Source organism: Ammospiza nelsoni, chromosome 14 (assembly GCF_027579445.1).
Source record: "Ammospiza nelsoni isolate bAmmNel1 chromosome 14, bAmmNel1.pri, whole genome shotgun sequence".
Classification (NCBI taxonomy): domain Eukaryota; kingdom Metazoa; phylum Chordata; class Aves; order Passeriformes; family Passerellidae; genus Ammospiza; species Ammospiza nelsoni.
This window is the reverse complement of record NC_080646.1, coordinates 10,054,515-10,074,842: the sequence shown is the minus strand read 5'-3', so window position 1 is coordinate 10,074,842 and position 20,328 is coordinate 10,054,515. Positions and strand designations below refer to the sequence as shown.

Below are 20,328 nucleotides of genomic sequence, written 5' to 3'. Positions count from 1 at the left end.
GCCGTATCCCTCCGCGCGCCCCTTTTCCCTCGATGTCTGTGTTAATAAGGTAATTCCCGCGCCCATGGTAAGTGCCGGGCGCCCCTCCGGGCCCGCCCGGGGCGCCCCGCGCCGCCTCGCGCCCGCCCGCGCGCCCGCGGCGGGGCAGAGCCGCGCGAAGCCGCGCCACTCCCCTCCGCCCGCCGTGTCCCTCCGCCGGGCGCGGCGCGGACTCTCGTGTGGGGCTCTCGGCCTGCGGAGCCCCGGGTCGGTGCGGCGGCGGCGGTGGCGGCCGGGCCGGCAGCACGGTAAGGGCCCGTCCCCGCGCCCCGTCTCTCCCTCACCCCCCCCGGGCCGGCCAAGCTTTTCCAGGTCAGTCTGCGCCTTTGTATAGGGCCCTGTTACCGGATGTGGAAGTTGATCTCTTCGCTGGTAAAAAATAATTCCACTTCCCCCGGAACCCGGCGCCGCGGCTCCCTCCGCAGCGCCCAGCCCAGCCAGGATTTCCTGTCGGGGAGAGCGGGCGGCCGGCCGGCCTTCCGGGGACCCCGCCGCGCGGGGGGCGCGGGCGGCGCGCTGGGCCCCGGCGGCGGCCTGGGCGGCCCGCGGGGCGCGGGCGAGCGCGACGCGCCCGGCGAGGGACCCGGGAGCTGCGGGGCAGAGCGGGGCCGGGCTCGTCCCGCGGGTTTCTCCGGCGGGCAGCGCGGTGCGGGCCGCGTGGGCACGGTCCCGAGCCCCGCGTGGGCCGGGGGGGCCGGCGGGGCCGCGGCCCGGGCTCCTGAGGCGGCGGGGCTGCGTGCGCGAGCTTGGCGCCAAAGGTGCCCTGGGGAGAGGCGGCTCGGGCGGGAAGGGAGCGGCTTCCCCTCCGCAGTGCCCCTCGCCCGGAGTCTGTAACTCTTGCTTTGGACTCTCAATAAAGCGTACCGTGGGAGCATAACAGTGGGATACGATGTGTTAGTGCGGATTGTCGTTTTTTTGTTCTGATTTCCCCAAATAGTCGAAGTAGTTTCCGTTGGTGGGACGCTGGTGGCACGTCGGTGAAATCCCCTGTAGGAAGTCGTCTGTGGTAGTTCTCAAGGCATTTGTGTATTTTCCTTTGACCTGCGTGCTAAGGTGGCTTTGATTTAACGGCGAATGCTTCATAGTAGCATTAAATGTGCTCAGAGTTGTGAATGCATACTCTGTAGTTCTTCAGCCTATTTTAAGTTACTCGTTACTTCTGAATTATTAGTAAGATTGTGCAGTTAGCTGAGTTTTGTATGCATACAAGTATTTGCAAGGGAACATAACTGTGCCATGTAAGTAAGGTTAAGAGTATATGTGGCAGATCAGCATACTCTAAATAGAGACTTTTTCATGACCTACTTTTTTTGCTGAAAACACTTTGTTTTCTAGTTGGATTTTTTTAAGGCTGTGTGCCAGACAGAAACTGTCGAGGAAGATTCCTCATGATAAAATGGATGTTCTTGGTAGGAGGTGGATGATTTTGATTTGATGATATTTTCAATCTTAATCAACCTGAGACATTCTCCTAAGGCTGTGGTACAGTTCAAAGGCTGCACCACAAGCCCTTGGATTCTTCATATCAATCACAGCTGCTGCAAATTAACCTTTTTGGTATCTAGTGCCAAATTTATTTGTGAAAACTGTAGGTTGTTGGCAGTGCCAATCCAAATCTTGGTGCCAATGGTTCACCCTTGTTGCATAACACTCTTTAGATGTTACAGATCATGGCCAAATCTGTGCTCTCCTATGTAAAAAAAGATGTAGAAGTCTTTTTTTTATTTGAGTTATTTGAGTTCATTGCTGATTGGTGCTTAAGTTAATGTGTGAGCCTAATAGGAGGGCAGACCTGCATTACTGACAGGCCTGGCTGTCTTTGCCACTAAGCTATTCAACAATGTTTGCTTTTCTGAGATCAGGTATTTTTCATCTGATGCATGTCTGACATGAAGGTCATGTTGCTGTTCAAGCAAACTAGAGAGAATTTAATTACAAATACAACAGTCAGAGGAAAGCAGAAAATACTGGAATTGAAGCTGACTGCAATTAACATATTAGTGTAATTTTCACTATCATGATAGCAGTGTGGATAGTCTATGATATCGAAATCAATATTTGAAGTATTGGTTGTGAAATCATTGTCAAAAGATGTTTGATTCATGTAGGAAACAGACGGGAACTTTTTGAGTTTGTAAGTTGCTATAATCACTGGTAATTGATAATATACATTAAAGTGATATCAGAGTGTTCATGAGATTCTAACTACTCTATGCTGAACTTCAAAATTTTATTGACCTTGGTATGGACAGGCACATAAGATTAGCTAGAAATGGCCATTCTGAATTTCTAGCAATAGTGTGAGATGTTGAAATTAGTAGGGTAGTAGCATTTTTGAAGGTCAGATCTGGGGAAGCAGTTAAATTGGTTTTTTCTTCAGTAGTGGGGAGAAAAGGACATTCTCAAAGGGTGTTATTTTTCCAGATATAATGGATGTGAGAGATGATGGGTCTCCAGCCATCTTCTCAGTGCAATTCTGCCATCTGTCACTTGAGCAGAGAAAAGTGTTTAATGAGCCTTTAATGGAACTTGGTGATTTCAAACCCTTATCAGAGACACTCTGTGTTGATTCAGGTACCTGTGATAAGCTGCACTGCTGCAGTCCATGCTCCTCCAGAGGAAGGGTGTCCCTTTCAGGGGTGCACTGGGCTGGGAGATCTCCATGCTGCCAGATGTTCTGCAGCAGCTGGTGTGGGCCTGTTGATCTTGACCAGCTGATGCTCAGCACTGCAGTGGTAGAAGAGGAGCAGGCCTGGGCTCTGGGGGGCAGGACACCACCCTGAGAGATGCTGAGCCAAACTCGATTTTAATTTGGGCTGCAGTCTCTGCTGCTCTGTTGTCTGTAGACTCTGGTGTGGTAGCCAGGCATCCCAAGCTGCCAGGTTTTAGCTCCACTTGCTTCCCACAGAGCCTGTTTCACACACAGTTCCACCTAAACTCCTGTTGAGTGCTATTCTACACCCTTCTGGTAACAGTGTCATCTTTATTGAGGGTATAAAAACCTGAATCTAAGATGGATGCAAAGAAGTAGTATAATTTTCCTTTGAACATAAGTAAAATAGCAATAATAATTTGATGTTATTTTTAATTACCAGCTAATTGTGGCATCTGGCTAATGAGACCGTGCAGAATACATTGCAGTAATGTGGAAGTTCAGGAGCTGATTGAATCAGAGAAGTCTAAACCCAGCAGAAGCTCTTCCCTATTTACTCACTTGTAGACAAAACCCTCTCCACACATTTGTGTAGGAGCTCTTAGAAGCCTGAAAACATAAAACATTATCACATTGCCATAAGAGTAACTCCAACAGTCTCAAGTCTTTATTTCAGAGCCAGTGATGCTTTTATTCTCCAAAAAAGTCCTCATGCAAAGTGTTACACAGCTGTCATGCTAGCAGAGCTTGATGGAAATGACACAGTGAAGAGAACCCTCAAACACTGTTCAGCAGAGTTGATTTTAGCACTGTGGAGTAGCAGCAGACTGCTCTTTGAAATAGCAATCTCATTTCAATTTTAAATGTATTGTTGTATCTTGCTTGTGGTAGTGTCACTGCACTATTGTAGAGTTGCTGAGCCATCTTGAGAGAGCAGCTGGAAGGGTTTTGTGGGATGGGAGGCTGGGGCTCTGCAGACCCTTCTCACTCTGTCCAGGACTGTGGGTGAGTGTAGGGGAGGTTGGATGTGTTGTTGTCACTGGGGGGTTTCTTACAGTGCCAGTCCTTGGGATGGGCTGCCAAGTGGAAATCAGCCTTGGGTTGACAACTCTTCAGGAATTTTGTGAGTGCTAGTATTCGTTGCTTAAAAGTAAATAAACGTGCATGAGTTTTGTTGGAAATGCCTCTTTGTTGGCTGCTGTTAGTGCATCAGTGACATGGTAATGGGATTTTTATTATTTTAGTTGAACAGTGGAATTTTGTGAGTTTTTTTCTTTTTTCCACTAGATGGCCCAAGCACACTTCAAGTACCCCATGAGAACTGAAACTTGATTCATTTCTCTTTTAACTGAAGTAAAAACTCTACATTGAGAGGCATGTACCAACCTGTGTGATGCTTTGTGTTTGTTTAAAATACAAACACCTTCTATCTACCAAGAGAGTGTTGGTCAATGGAAGGAATATGTAGTAATGAAATGGTTTTTTCCTTGATTAGAACATTTTTTATCAAGTGTAGTATAAAGCTATTTAGTCTTGTGTTGAAAAGAGAACTGGTGTGCTTTCATTGGCTGTGCTCCACAGGAGTTCAGGGAGCCTCTGAAAAGGTGTTGATCTGAAGTTTGTCCCTAACATCTCCTGGGACTGAGACTGGTATTTTGCAAGTCACCATAATTGATTTTTTTTTTGAGGGGTGGCTTGAGTTTTGCTGCACAGGGTAACAGCTTTGCAGTTCATTTCACTAGTGTATAAATGTGGGCAGTGGGTTCTGCATGGGCTGCTAAATGTACAGACTAATTCAATTCAGTTTAACAGACATGAAGTGTAACTTGTTATCATGAGTGTCTTTTTGGTTAGTGGAGGAAGGTGGATATACACTGAAGGCAGCTCCTCCATGGGGGTTGTTGGACACTGGAATGAGGCTGAAGTGGTAGGATGTTCATCCATAGAGAGACATTCAGAACTCAACAGGACTGAGCCCTGGGCCGGCTCTGGCTGGGATATTGAACTATGTGATCTTGACAGGTCTCCTTCAGCCTTAATTATTCAGCAATTCCAAAATGGGATTTTATTAGTTCCTTTGCTCCACTGCTGTTTAAACCAAAAATAAATGGAAAATGGATAGTTGACTTTCTGAGCAAGCTGTAACCTCAGTAACTCCCAGCTTGCCTTTGCTTCTGAGGGCCTTGATGTGGTGGTATTAGACCACCAGAAAAAGGATGTCTGTCTGTGAGCCTGCTTTTCCTCCTTAACTTGCAATCCCTACTGGGGAAAAAAAAGCCATTTAAAGGGAGCGCTCTATTGCTTCATTTCACTGCTGCACTTGCCAAGTGCCAGCTCTTGCCTTATGTTTGGTATTATTAGTTCTGGTGTCTCTTTTTAACAAGTATAACAGATTATTTCTTACTCCATTTCTTAGGATCTTTCCTAGATTTTCTCTTTTGCTTTTTTCCTTTATGGGAAAGAGACAGCTGTTGTCCCTTCCTCTGCATCTGACTGTATACAGAAATTATATTTTAGGGTGAACAGAAATAGTGATGGACAAGATGTCAGAAAGGTGCTGTGTTTCATACCTATCTCAGTGCATTTACATAGTGGTACCCCCTAAATACATGTAGGCATTTTGGATAAGTGGATTTAGTGCCTTTGGGTGCATGACACAGCAGCCAAGATGTAGAACTGTGTGAAAGCTGGGCCAAGCTGCACAAGGCTGCAGTATCAGGTGAGAGCTTTGAAACCGCCTTCTATATGAGAAATGTTCATCCAGTTCAGTTTAAATTTTGTTTGACTTTACAGCTGCAGTGGTTACATCATTGTCATACTGAAATCTTCAGACTAATATCAGTTCTGTTTGGCTGGCAAAAGTAATTCTAAAATCAAAGTGCTTATTGCAATCAATAAAGCTTGTTCTCATGGCTAAAATACCAAGTCCAGTTTCTGAACTTTTCAGAGTAGTACAGAAATAATAATTTTAAAAAAAGGCAACTTGTATGTATTTAAAATAATGTTAATGTTATTATTTTGTCTTTATATTCCTTTATGTTCTTCACTAGATGTCACTAGTAGATTTGGGAAAGAAACTTTTAGAAGCTGCACGAGCAGGTCAAGATGATGAAGTTCGCATTTTGATGGCAAATGGAGCACCTTTCACCACAGACTGGGTAATGACAACTTTTACAGTGGAGAAAGTAAATCTTACTTTTCTCACCTGAAGAAAGAAATACTATTCTTACAATTCAGCATTTATATAACAGTTTTTCTTGGAATTCTGCATTCACATCATCTAATGTCTAATTCAAAATTAAACATGTCTGTTTCTTCATATGAACTCCTACTGATTTTAGTAACAGACTGTGAATGAGCTCATTGTGGTGACTTTCAAGATGAACTTTGGAATGGTTAATGAGAAAAAGCAGCAATCATCCTCCTCATTACTGTGTTTTTGCACTTAGTGTAGTAAGAGGTCTGAATTATGAAAACAGTCCTAACTACCTAATATGTGCAGCTGAGAGTTCCCTGACATAGGGGTACTGAGTTGTCTTTTGGGTGTGCTGATTTTTGAATAGGTTGTAGAGAGAGGTCAGGTACCCAAAATTCCTAGTGTGTTTACAAGCTCTTAAGAGCCTTAATCTGCTTAGTGACCTCACTTCCAAATTAACTCTGTTTTGAGCAGGAGGTTGGACTTAATTGACTTCCAAAGGTCCCTGTTGACCAACACTAAAAATGGGGTTAGACCCCTTGAAATGTTACAAAAAGGCAGTAAAAGAGTAAAAAGAAAGCAACAACAAACTTCCATCTGCCATTCATAATCTGTAAAATCCTCAACATCTTCTCTTGAGACTACAAGGGAAAATGGTTTTGAAATGGCAGCTTGACACCTGTGTTTGGTATCTTCAGAGTAAGAAGAAATGCTTTGTTTTGCCATCTGTTAGAGCTGGTTTGTGTTCATTACAGCTGGGAACATCTCCACTTCATCTAGCAGCACAGTATGGACATTACTCCACCACAGAGGTGTTGCTGCGGGCAGGTGTGAGTCGGGATGCCAGAACCAAAGTGGACAGAACTCCATTACATATGGCAGCATCAGAAGGCCATGCCAGCATAGTCGAAGTCTTACTTAAGGTACAAACTGCTGAAACAGGTCTGAAGTGGGGTTATTGCAATGGTTTATGATCAGATATTTGCAATTTGCTTTTAGCCATGAAACCAGCATTCAAATTACATGAATAGTTAAACTGTGTGCATTGAGAACTTTGTTTTCCAATTGAACTGTAATTTATTTTACATTAAAATCATCATGATTTCAGGTGAATTATTTACTGCTGTTTCAAAATAAGAATACTCCCTAATTTGATATTGTGTTTAGTAATAGATTTTACAAGTAATATGTACTTTAGAGAATCTGTAATGCTTTTGAGATAAATAATGTATTTGGTAGATAGATTGGATTACTTTTAAAAAATATGTAATTGTAAGGTAGCAGGGCATTCCTCATGGAGAAAAACAATTTAGGGCTTCATTCTGTGACCAGCATTATTTAATTGAGATATTTGTAATGACATAATTTATGCAATGATCTTGTTTGTAGCATGGTGCTGATGTCAATGCCAAGGACATGCTCAAAATGACTGCACTTCACTGGGCTACTGAACATCACCACCAAGAAGTTGTAGAACTCTTGATAAAGTATGGAGCAGATGTTCATGCTCAGAGTAAATTTTGCAAAACGGCATTAGATATTGCAGTAGACAATGGAAATGAAGACATTGCAGAAATATTACAGGTAACTTTTAATTCCTCATGTTAAGAGAACTTGCAGCAAAGTACTTGATTACCCATGTCATAAACTCAGCTTTTACTGTAGCAGCAGCAGCTGTGACACCATATATTGATAATGCCACACTCCAGTCTAGTTCATTACATGAAATGAGATTAATGTTGGTAAACATAACTTGGTCAAAGACCATTTTCACCACCTACAAAGTCAAGGATAAGTATTCTTTATTTTCTTAAGTATGAGTGATGTAATACACAGAGGTAGGTGGACTCCTTAAAGTTGAGGTGTAAAAACTCCATTCTCTGACAGTATATTCTGACTATCCCCTAATATTCAGTTAGCTTCATATATGGATATTGATTTCCTAGTTGGAGTTCAGACAGGACAGAAGAGATGTCAGTTTTTCCAGAATTAGAAAAGCTAAGATTGAATTGTTGGAGAATTGATTTTAATAGATAATTCCATGGAAATGTGTGCTCCTTGTTCAACAGTGTTGTTAAAAGCAAAGTAAGTGATAAATCTTACTGAGAAAGAAAGAATGCAAAGCAAATGAAAAATATCCACTGTATGAATTAGGCCAGTGTATAAATCTGTAGCCTCCCTATGTCTTTAAATGTCTGAACTTCTGGTGTGTTCCTTTAGCCTCCTCCTGATTGCAGAAAGGGTGGAGTAAACAGAAGTTAGTGATAATTCATAGAAAGACACAAAGACTGCCACGTCCATTTCGTGGCAATTGCAAAGCTGTCAGAGTCGCTTTCCATGACATGTATCTGCCCCAGCAGTCTTGGTTCTTCAGACTTCTCTTTTAGATTAGTGAGCTTGCATATCTGCAAGAGAGCCTTGTCCTCATTGTTTACATAACTGGTAGGGAGAAGTAGTGGTGTGTTGTTAAACTCTTTCACTCTAACAGATTTTCTGTCTTTAGATTTCAATAAAAAAAGTTTCTTATGTACTTGGAGATAGGACACGATGTATGTGTATTGCATGAGTGCAGTGAGGGAGCTCCTCCTTGTTTGTGTGAAGCATGCAAGAAGTGTAGCTCTTACACAAGCCAGCAGCTCCTTTGTAGCTGCAGTGGGGATGATGTTGTTCCCTTTGTGTCCCAGATTGCAATGCAGAACCAAATCAATACGAACCCCGAGAGTCCGGACACGGTGACGATACACGCAGCCACGCCGCAGTTCATCATCGGGCCTGGAGGGGTGGTCAACCTAACAGGTCTGGTATCTTCTGCACATCCATCCACTAGAACAGCTATTTAGGTGCCTAAAGGATAGCTGTGGGATTTTATACTTTCACTGATTCTCACCATTTAGTGGAAAGGTGTGAGGAAAAACAGTGGTAAGAAGAGTTACCATATTCCTCATCAGTGGTTTTTGTGTGTTGTAAATATGTACATACCTAAAACAATGATCTTCACAGGCATAAATTATCAGAAATTCTATTTGCTTAACAAACCTCACTTCAGAATAGCACTTTGGTTCAGCAGAATGCTGCTGAAAATGGAGTGTGTGCTAGAAGTTTCAGTGCAATAAAAATAGAAAAAGGGACTTTGCTGGTTTTAAATTTATCAGCTAATTTTTTTTTCATCCTTCTAGATGAAACAGGAGTGTCTGCTGTACAGTTTGGAAATTCATCAACATCAGTATTAGCTACGTTGGCAGCTTTGGCAGAAGCATCAGCTCCACTGTCTAATTCTTCAGAAACACCAGGTTAGAAAGCTAAGTCATTTAAACTAATTTAATAAATTTAATGTACACAACTTCAAGTTTCTGTCAGCTCGTGAAGTAGTGCAGTAAATAATGATTCTATGGGTATAGATAAGGAAGGAGAGCAAGGAAGGAATAATGACCATATTTTTGGGGCTATTTTTTCTTTTTATATAGAATAGCTTCTTTTTAGACAAAATCTTCCCTTTTCTTTCAAGATTTGAAGAAATTCTAGCCATGTTTCCTTCCAGAACTAAAACCCAACACTGAGTTTGACATTGAAAGATCAGAGCTGTTTGCCACAGCACCCAGTATTGGCACTTCCAATTGAGACTTTTTTGTGACAGTGGCCTTTCTTACTGCTGAGCCTGTACTTGGAAACCAAATCAAGTTCAATAACCCACCACTTACTCATGTGGGAGTTGCTGTTTTGGTTTCCTGAATAAACACTCTGTGAATATTTAAGCAGTGTTATAGGACAGTAATCTCTAAACATAAAGATCTTCAGAAGACAATGTCTGCAATCATTATTTCAATTACAGAGTGATTTTTCTGTCTATGTTACATTGTAATTAACTTAAAAGATGAAAGCTTCAGAGTTTTATCTACCTTCTGTCATCTTGAACATCACAACACAGTCTATAGGGTTTTAATTTCATCTCTGCAGATAGAGAACATTCTAATGTCTGTTATTTAAATCAAAGGCTTTGCTTTTACCATGACAAATTGAAAATAAAATACAGAGCTAGTGTTCTTGAGTTTCCCTGATTGTGGTACCACTGGTTTTGTTCTTTGTCTCAGCATCTTGTTGGATGGTAGCACAGCACCCCATTTGCAGCATACAGTGCAAGCTGGGCTATGTGCTGTAGCTCTGAATGCAGGCTTTCCTTGTCCTGCCTTGATTTGTAGACGTGATGCAGAACTGTGGGAGTTCACTGCTTTATACTCATTATTGAATCATGAATTCGAAATTGTTGAGCTGGAATTTTTCACTTTTACCTGTAAAATTATATACATAAAAGGTTTATTTTACTTCTTAAGCTTTGTCTTTCTTCTTCGAAGGTGTAAAAGTGTCAGCTCTGCAGAATTTTTCCTTTAGTTTTGTTTCATACTTTGTATAAGAAATAAAGTTGTTTGAAGTACTCATGGAGTACAGACAAAACTTAAGATTCTCTAGGGGTCCTTTAGTCTTGAAGAGCATTATATTAATAGAGAAATCTAAGCTGGGTCCTGACATACAGTGGCAAGGCATTGGTTCAAGGTAGTATTACAAGTTAATTTTTTTTCATTCTGCTATTAGTATAACTTAGTCCAGCTTGTGTACAATGCAGAAGTTCATTGTGTTGTTAAAAGCAGCTGCTGTTCTTGCTGACCTGTTAACACTGACCCCAATTTTGAGTGGAGTATATCAATATTATTGTATTGAGCAAGGATGGTGTTGCATGTAAATGTCAAAATGTGAGTGCTTTATGTTGGCCTGATAAAAGACTCTATTTAAAATATAATACATAGTAAAGTGTATTACTATGGGGGGGGTCAAGTTATGAAAGCCATGGAATTAATATTTCTTTAGCTGTACCAAAATGCATTTGAAGTCATAAAATTTCATTCATAAATTGACTTAATTCCTTTACTAATCTGTTGCTAGTTGTGGCCACAGAAGAAGTTGTGACTGCAGAATCTGTGGATGGGGCCATTCAGCAGGTGGTCAGTTCTGGAGGGCAGCAGGTTATTACCATAGTTACAGATGGCATTCAACTGGGCAACCTGCATTCCATTCCAACCAGTGGCATAGGGCAGCCCATCATTGTCACCATGCCAGATGGGCAGCAAGGTGAGTGCACACTTGTGTGATTCCAGCTTGAGGAACTGTTTTAGCTGTAATAATAACAGTAATATTAATGACTTTTTAGGTGCAAATAGCTTGGACCATTTTGTGTACATCTATGAATTCTTATATTAGAGAAGGCTCAGACATAAGCCTCTGCTGTTCAGTGGGTTAACATGTCAGCTGAGCCTCTGCTTTAGGAGACAGAGTAGAAGAGTTACTAAACTGTGGAGGAAACATGGGACATTTAAGATTGCTTTGCCTTCAGTAAGTTTGATTTTTGCAAACTTGTTACAGAAACTAGATGATGGAGTAAAACAAAAACCTTCCTAATTCTTACACTGTTGCATTGCTGGAAGTACTGTGGGGAGGTGAGGCTTGGATTTAGAAATCTGATGCATGAAGCAACCTCTGCAAGTTCCGTGGAGTGTCAGTACACTGGCACACTGACCTGACAAATGTCAGCTCTTACATGCCTGAAGTTTAGAGCAGCACTGGCAGAACCAGTGAAGCCAGAGTGACACAACTTCTTTTTTTTTTGGGCCATATGTACTTTGTAGAAGCTGCTAGTGTGATAAGTCCTTTTTTGTGATGTGTATGCTTTGGGTGGTTTCTTTTAAAGATCCCCTGGCATTATTTAGATACAAATGATCCCTTCTCTGGTTTCTTCATGAGGACTCCCAGTGTGAAGCTTGAGGAGTTGTACACAGGAGGCAAATGATTTGGTTCACAGGCTGCCTGAGCTAGTACACCTTGTTGTCATTGTGAGGGAGTGGCTGTAGATGGCAACTGAGGTGACAGTTACATTTATTTGTCAGATGGCTGTGTGAGGAATTGGAGTATGACTTTACTGAGAACCCCGATTTTCTTATTCGTGGCTAATAACTACTGGATTTTTAGATTACTTAATGTGTATTAAAACAAAAGCAAGATTTGTATTTAGTATTTATTCAAGAAATATTATATAAATGGTCTGCTACAGAAGTTAGAGTTGACAGGCTGGTGACTCTGCTGCAGTTCTCTGCCATGTCTGTTTACTCAGAAAAATGGCAGTGTTGTTCCAGAGCTAATTACTGTAGGCTTTAATAATGAGGAATTTTAAAGTTTTTAAGTAGCATACAAGCAACTAAAGTTTTTAGTAGATTTTCACTGAGCTTATTATGCACTTTATTATACAGATATGTTTTCACAAGCAAAAGTATTTGTATTTTTGCTGTCAATAAAATTCCTTAAAAAATACAAGTTTTATGTGGTGCAAATATTGTTGGAAATAAATGTATTTACATGTACAAATACATTTTCAGTGCTAACAGTTCCAGCAACAGACATTGCTGAAGAAACTGTAATAAGTGAAGAACCGCCAGTGAAGAGACAGTGCATTGAGATTGTTGAAAATCGTGTGGAGTCTGCAGAAATAGAAGTAAGGAGTATATTACATGATCTGTGTTGAACAGTGTTCAGGACTGAGATCTGGTTATGGTTTTTGTATTGTTCAGGAGGTTAATTTCTGTGTCACCACAGAATGAAGTGTGTGAAATGTTCAACTTGTTCAGTCTCTCCTGTAACTGAAACTCATCTTTTACAAAGTTGTTGTAAAAAGAAAATAGGAGGGCTATTGGCTTGATCTCTGGTCATGCATGTAAAATTGACACTTGTTTAGGTATATGAGAACTTTTTTTTGTTTTTCTTGAAGATCACTAGCTGACTTTTCAAACTGGGTGCTGATACGTTATCGAGTGACTTGACTCTTTCCGCTAGGAGTGAATGAGAGCGCTGTGCCCTCATCCTTCTGTTACAGCCACATGCTTCTGATTGTGAGATCATTTTAGCAATGTTTCCTTTCCATTCATGGTATCTAGATAACTGTTGATGGAAGTGTGAAACAGTAAGATTCTGTGTTTGTTAATTTTTATCTGTGTGGTGTCCCCCACCTTTTTTTTAAATTCTGAAGCAGTTTGTTATTACACAACTTTGCACCATCTGTTTTTTTAAAAACTATACTGCAAAAGACCTAAGAATGTTGAGAGCTCTTTCCTTTTTATATGACAAATGGTTCAGTTTAAAATTGTAGCTTTTTTTATACTAGCCACAAAAGGTCAACCATCTCATTCCTTTTCCGGTTACTTCTAACTGTGCTGACCAGTTTTGGTCAAAAGTTTATGAAAATTGCTGTCTGCTTTGACTAGACTGTAAGTTCTCATTTTGTCAACTCCATGATATTTCATTTATCCAAGGTTGTATTCTCCAACTTCTGTTCATATTATCAAATTGTGCCTAATTGAATACTTTTTGTTGTACAGTATGTGCTATATGTTATCCATGTCTAATAACAATAATTACCACCTCTCATCATTTACTTTCCATGTCCCTAAGTTGTTGCATCAAATACTTTTGGCCTTTGCAGCTTTGTGGTCATTACAGATTATCCTGACAGTTGAAATTTTCTTGCTGCATTTTTTAAAATGTATGACTGTTAAAATAAAAGCATTTCTTTTGTTCACACTTCTAAAAATCTGCCTGAATTATTCATAAAGGAAATTACATTTCCTTAAGCTTTTTAGTAATTCTGTTAAATTAATTTTTAAAAAATCCAGATTGGTTAAGGGATAAATTGATGTGTTCTTAAGTACAGATAATTGGTATAAAAATACCAATAATTCTTTTTAAGGGAATTACCAGTTTTATTTATATGTGTTGAACATATTTCTCAAATATTGAAAGAAGTAGATTTACATGAGTTACTTGGTCTTTTACTTTTAAGTGGAAGCTTTGATGACTTTCTTGTCCCTGCTTGTACAACTGGAAATGCACGTGCAGACCTCTGCCTCTGTGTGAAGGCCTTGTGGTGGTTCACAGGGGTATACTGCTACTAAAGAAGTGCACACAAAATTGGTTCACTTAAAATTTCTTCATCACAGACAGTAGTCGATACTTAAATTTGAAGTGGGACCCTTCCCCTCATTAAAGTATTTAAAAAATATTTTAGAATGTGGAAATACAGAAAATGTTTGTTTTCTTTGCCTCAGTCTAATTCATTATTTTATTATGAAGGTTGATTGAAGGCTGAAGGCTTTTTTCAGCTGTTTTAAGTTCATAGTGTGTGAACAGTTTACTGTAGTTGTAAAGCTTTTGTAGTTGAAAATCCTCTCATCCATGTGAGGTGACAAACTTTCCTGTGAAAGTATTGTGGAACAACTAAAGCTGTAGTGGTGTTTTTAAATTTTCTATTCTGGGTCTGTTAAGTTAAAACATTTCAGCTCATTTTGTAGATTGACAGCAGTTTTCCTAAGCAGTTTGATATTTTAAACATGGGATGGCAGCAAAAAAACCCTGTCACACAGATACTCTGTTTTTCATTTTCATGCATAATTCATTAACATATATTGATCTTTATTTTCATTCTTTAATTTGACTGTTTCTCCCATGTTCCATGTTTGAAAGGTGACATGCATTAGAACCAGGACAATCATTTGATTAGACTAAAAAATAATCATAATTGTAAACTAATTATATTAATTGATTCATATCCTGTGTCTTTGTGTTGTTTAAAAGAATGGTTGATTATTTTAGTTATAGGTATTCCTATTGTCAATGAAAAGTTACATGTATGAAGAAAATTCCCTGGTAAAATGGAAGATTTCTTTGGAGCACTGAGCATCCTCTAATTTCATTTTTGTTGGGGTAGATGATATAAAAGGACTCGAGATCTTTAGAACACTTCTGGTTGTGTTCTGAAGAATGTCCCAAGAACACTTTCTGGGTTTGATTAAATTGGTAGATGAGATACAGTCCTCCTCCCTAGATGTCAAAGGTGACTTCTAGATGTCAAAGACTTCTAAATGCCAAAGTTAGAGAGCCAGTTTTGACCATTGAGTCCACAGTAGATATGTGTGGCTCCTCCAGAAGCATTGGGCTCTTTCCACTGCCGAGCCACACAGCCAACAATAGTTGGCTTCATCTCCTTAACTCATTCTGTTTGTTGGGACTGTGACAGTCTAAAAACTACACCTGTTAGCTGCTGGACTAATCCCTGTGCTTTGAATTGCTAGTCTGTCTGGTAGATACTGGTTTTTTCTTCTAGCCATGCCTTGGAGGTTTGGGTATTTTTCTTCCATTTTTTTCTTACCCTTTCTGTAATGTGCTGTACTACTTTTGGGTATGCAGCTTTAGTTCTCTCTTCTGTGGGAAATACTCTTAAAATGTTGTTCAAGAACCTCCCCACCCCCAAATGTTTGCAGTGTGCACACTCCACAGCAGTGATTCCATCCCCAAATGTTTGCACACATTCCATAGCAGGGATAGCCCCTTGCTGTTTGTAATGCACCACAGGACTTCTTGCCAGTGAACTACCAATGGCTCCTATTTCTGTGCAGGCCAGCAGATAGAGCAGCTTTGTTTCTTGACAGTATTAGGTTTTTTATGGTTTTTATAGGACCAATTCATGGGATAATGTCCGGCTCAGTACCTCCCAGCCTTCAAAAAGGAAAGGCTGCTTTCCACATGTGGAAGGATCAATGTTTTGACTAATTCACTGGGATTGTCTTGTAGATCTGCTCACCAAGGCTCTAATTCATGAGGCAGTTTTACATAAGCTGTTGGTCCCCTCATACTACAGACAGAACTTTTGGCTGGGCTGATGCTGGAGGATCATTGGTGTGTTTCAGATCCTCTGAGGTGTAGGCTCTGCTGTTCATTTGGCATCTGCCATGTTAGCTGCTACATGAGCAGACCATCCTTAAAGTTGCCTTAAAAGCAGAATCCAAATTTTCAGAGATGGAAGCTGAACTTCCTTTTCAAATAAGTAGGCAAAATCAGATAAGCTCTCATTTTATCAGCATATACTCCAAATGAAGCAAATCCTAGCCTGCTGCCTTCAACTCTTAAAACCCGTTTGAAAATCAAGTTGCAATTACTGGAGTTTGTTCTATGTCTAGCTAATCTCTTTATAACCTTTTAATATCATCTCCTTCACCTGTTGGTTTTGCTGTTAGCAGTGATCTGACCACCTCTGTCATTGTATTTAAGCACATTCAGCTGACATGTGACTGTGACAAGTACTGAGAACAGGAGCAAGCAGAAGCGAGGCAGAGTATTTTTCTGTTTTTCTTACCATGAGAATATGTGAGTGAAGAAGAATAGGGATGCTGTTATCTGAGTGTGGGGGGCTGAATCTTCTGACAACTGTTAGAGGTATTAAATGGGAATGTGATATTGAACTGCTGGGAATATGGTGAAAAGAGGACTTGCTTTCACTGGACCTCGGTTTTTTGATAAGTTGTTTCTCTGGGAGATGGCTTGTTTCTCTGGCAACGTTCCTTACTGTTCCTACTTAACTACAGTGGAAAGAATGATTTTTTAAATCCAATACTACCTTACTCATAAAAGTATGATGCACTTCAATGAAATGGTATTTGATTGAATATTTGATCAAAACAAAACTATTTCCTAAGCAAATTGCTTTTTCAATTGGGCTTAGAGAAAATCAGACAAAATGACAGTCAGTACCTACATCACTGGAGATGGAAATGCGTTCTCCTCAGTTCCTAAGGCAGCTTCAGAGGATGTGGCATTTCCCCTCTCATTTTGCTTGGAAGCCATTTTATATCCACCCTCAGCAAACTTGTATGCAGGATTTTTGCAGCGACTTAAGGATTTCTTTACTAGCTGCTTTTAAAAGGAAAAAAAGCTTATCTGGCTAATTGCCTGTTAATTGATAAAGATAGTGTCCTTGGGGATGTGGTTAGACCTCTGGATTGCAGAGTATCAATCCCTGTTTGGAAACAGTTAAGTTTATGCTTTGGTCAGTGGGCAGCTGACACTCTGCAGTACAGATGGCTGATAGGTAACAGCTTGTCATTTTTACTGTTTGATTAGATATACAACAGCTAGGGACAAGCCTGTTAGATTGAATGATTGGGGAAATGTTCATATATTCTGTTAGTATTTAATCACCACACTTCTGCTTTTTTCATTTAGCTCTTTTTTGGTGAAGATTTGCATGGTGCCTTTGCAGCTCAGTAGACTGGGGTTTGGTGTCTCCACAGCCCTGTGTGGGGAGTTGGCTGCTTGATAATTGGGGTCTAATTTGCACAGCAGCATTCACACAGGTTTGCCTGAGTAAGAACTGAACTGAACAGCTTCTCCATGATACCCTAACACTTGATCTGCATGTAAAGGAAAAGTATTTGCCATTTTAGCTTGTATTTGATACTTCTTTGACAAAATATTGCTGGTTCTGTTTCTAATAGGAAAGAGAAACTCTTCAGAAACAGCTGGATGAGGCAAACAGAGAAGCACAAAAATATCGTCAGCAGCTTCTAAAGAAGGAACAAGAAGCAGAGGCCTATCGGCAGAAGTTAGAGGCAATGAACCGCCTCCAGACTAATAAAGAAGCTGTTTAATAAAAAATGAACACACTGCAAAGCCTGTTACTTTCAAAAACCTGCAGTACAATCTTGAACTGTACACTATATAGGTACAGCCATGGGATTTCATGATAGAGAAGATGCTACAAGTTGATAACTGGACTTAAGCCGTGAGCTCTGATTGATTTCTTGTAACATAAAAACTCTGAATTTAGAAATTGTGAAAAGTATTTAAAATTAAATACTGTAAATAGTTGGTTTTTTTACAGTTTCAAAATGAGTTGATAAATCTTTTTGAAGGGATCCAGAAACATGAAAAGCCAATGTTTTTGTGAAATTTTTGATTTTAGTATGAATCTAACTTCTGAAAAACAGAACAGTTTTAAGGGTGATGTTGATTTAAGCTGACAATTTGAAATTTGATTATGTGACAAAATTAATTGACAGTTATTTCTACATGATAACAGCTCAACTTCTCTGAATAAGACATTTCCAGGTGGAAATCTTTGTACAGCTTTAAGTAGTTGTCTCAGATTCTCTGAAAACCATTTTTGGGTTTTTTTTTTATTTTAGGTGGTGAAATTTTTATATTTAATTTCAGATATATCCAAGTAGATTTACATGTATATGAAGCTAATATTTTTTAAACTTTTCAGTTTGTACATATGCTGCATGTTTTTATAATTTCTACACATACATCTTGCATAGGTATTTTTCAGCAAAGATGAGAAAAATTATGAGAAAAATGTTTAGCCTATAGGTCATTTGAAGTAAGCTAGCAGCCAGTTTTATTGTGGATGGTATATTTCTTGGAAGAATGTAATTTGTAATTAAGGAGAACAAAAAAGTATCTTAATTTACATATTAAGAAGCAAAATTTGGTAGTGGAGGCGTCGAAACTTCACTTTGTGTGTCTTATGATTTTCCTGTACAAACATTTTAAAGTTCAGTAATGAATAGAAAGGAATGTCTCCACTGGAACACAAATAGTAGCTATTTTAGACTATCCCTGTTGGTCTCTCTTCCCCAATAGTCTTGAAATGACTTCAGTGATACATTTTTTTTAACGGACTTTTGCATTTTAATTACGCAATTGGACGAGTAATTTTTTTTTTATGTTGTATTGATGCTCTTCCTAGCCAGCATCATTGTTCCTCACTGTGATACTGTGTTTGTGTGTGTCTGTGCAGTGATCTATTATGCTTAAAATTTATATGGCACGTTACATCTTCAGAGCATTGTAAAATCTTTTAAAGAACCCTTACTGCTCTGCCTGAGGCAGGTAAGTGAGTGTTATTGTCTCAATTTTATAACTGGTTTAAGTGCAACATGAGGGAGTTAAATGACTTACCACCACGTGAACCTGTGGTCACCTGGGAATGGATCTCAGGAGTTCCTGGCTTCTAGTCCTGTGCTTAGACTGAGCTGCCTTAAGATTGTTCAGTGCTGTGTTACATTAAATTTTGAACTACTGTGCAGATCCGTTTTTTGTAAGATAAAACTCTTTGTGCTTTGCTTTGTTGTTCCATGTTCACTGCTTTTATGGAATTGTTTATATAAACTTAAGCAAAACGTCTGGTTTATCTATACTGTACACGGAAGAATTACCCTTAAAACTGTACTCTGGCCTACTTTTTCTATTTTACAATTAAATATCTTTTCCACATATATAAAGTGTAGAATCAGTTCAATTGGTTTGTGTGTGAATGAGAAGGTCAAAGCTGTTCTGTGTTAGACATCTGGAAAAACATGAAAAAACAGTTTTGGGTATAAAATGGCTTTAAATGGTAGGAGGGAGGAATGGGAAAAGAATTGCATTGTACCATACAAAACTTCGTCAAACCGGTCAAAATCTGACTTGGGTTTATAGATTTGGCAGTTAGGAAAAATTCTGAATATATTTGTATTGTTATATGTTTGGTAAATTTGATTTTGATTGGCAAATTCAAACTAAAAATAATCAAAAGATAGAAATGGGAAATCTATGGTGATGAGTTTTAGAAGAATTGTTTTCAAGGACATCATTATGTTAGTACTAGGACTTGAAGCAAATCTTGTGCAGTGGTTAACTGGAAATTGCTCTATTTTAGGGATTATTTCAGAAACTATCCATGATGTCATTAGCAGATTGAGGAACCAGTTAACCAAGGGAAATGTGCTGCTTAGGCATTGCTGCAGTGAATTATGTTGTGATGAAAATAATGTTTGTGTCCTCACATCCCACAAATTTAACAACAGTGTAATCTCGGTGATTTCTTAATAATGATAAGAGTGGCACTGTTTGAGTGGTGATAGTGGCAACATCCAAGTGGAGAGTTTCCCACGGTTGTGACAGCAGATGTTGGCAGCAAACAATGAAATGAACATTTTCTATTCATTCTGTTTCCTGTGAGCAAATATTCTATTCCTCATTGTCCATAACAAAACCCTTCTGAGTGCAGTGTAGCTATAACAAAACCTTATTTATCACCAGCAATATTTACCTTGCCTGTAATCCATTATCAGCTATTTTATTTTAGTTCTGAACAGGACCTGCTGTTTGTTCTCTTCTGCACAGAACAAGAGATGAACCCAATGAAGCCATCACCTGGAGCTCAAGTGTAGGGTATATGAAATATTTCTTATATAGTTTAGCTCTGAAAACACTTAAAAATATTGTTCCTTATTTGCTGTTCCAAATTAGAAATATAAATGTAATTAGCTACCATCTGTTTCTTTGAAACATATTTCAAAGAAATTAATCACTTGTAATGAGCTAAAATCAGGATTTTTGAGAACTTTGGGCTCATTTTGAGTTGGTCCTGTGCTTGATGCCTGTCCCTTCTTAGCTTGTTCCCCTTTATGGGATCATTTACAGTGCAGCCAAGAGATGTTCATAAATTCCTATTAAGCATGTTGACAGCTTGTTACTTTTTTCCTAATGTTTCCAGAGCAACATGAGATAAAACAAATATGCATAT

The 20,328-nt window shown here is 39.4% G+C and overlaps 1 protein-coding gene across 2 annotated transcripts; it reads left to right on the top strand.

Annotated features, from left to right (window-relative positions):
- Positions 1-33: 33 nt before the first annotated feature.
- Positions 34-19,042, top strand: GABPB1 (GA binding protein transcription factor subunit beta 1). Of its 2 annotated transcripts, none has more exons than XM_059482407.1 (9): positions 34-49; positions 5,743-5,850; positions 6,644-6,811; positions 7,278-7,472; positions 8,573-8,684; positions 9,065-9,178; positions 10,824-11,009; positions 12,308-12,423; positions 17,252-19,042. In XM_059482407.1, the coding sequence occupies exons 2-9, from the start codon at positions 5,743-5,745 to the stop codon at positions 17,402-17,404; spliced, it is 1,152 nt and encodes a 383-aa protein (XP_059338390.1). In that variant the 5' UTR covers positions 34-49; the 3' UTR covers positions 17,405-19,042. The 2 variants fall into 2 exon arrangements, with proteins under 2 accessions (XP_059338390.1, XP_059338389.1); XM_059482406.1 differs by lacking the exon at positions 34-49 and adding an exon at positions 124-287.
- Positions 19,043-20,328: the final 1,286 nt, after the last annotated feature.

Coding starts and splice junctions, on each gene's coding strand:
- GABPB1 (XM_059482407.1), top strand. CDS start 5,743: ATGTCACTAGTAGATTTGGGAAAGAAACTTTTAGAAGCTGCACGAGCA. Junction 6,812..7,277: donor TAGTCGAAGTCTTACTTAAG/GTACAAACTGCT, acceptor TCTTGTTTGTAG/CATGGTGCTGATGTCAATGC. Junction 9,179..10,823: donor TAATTCTTCAGAAACACCAG/GTTAGAAAGCTA, acceptor ATCTGTTGCTAG/TTGTGGCCACAGAAGAAGTT.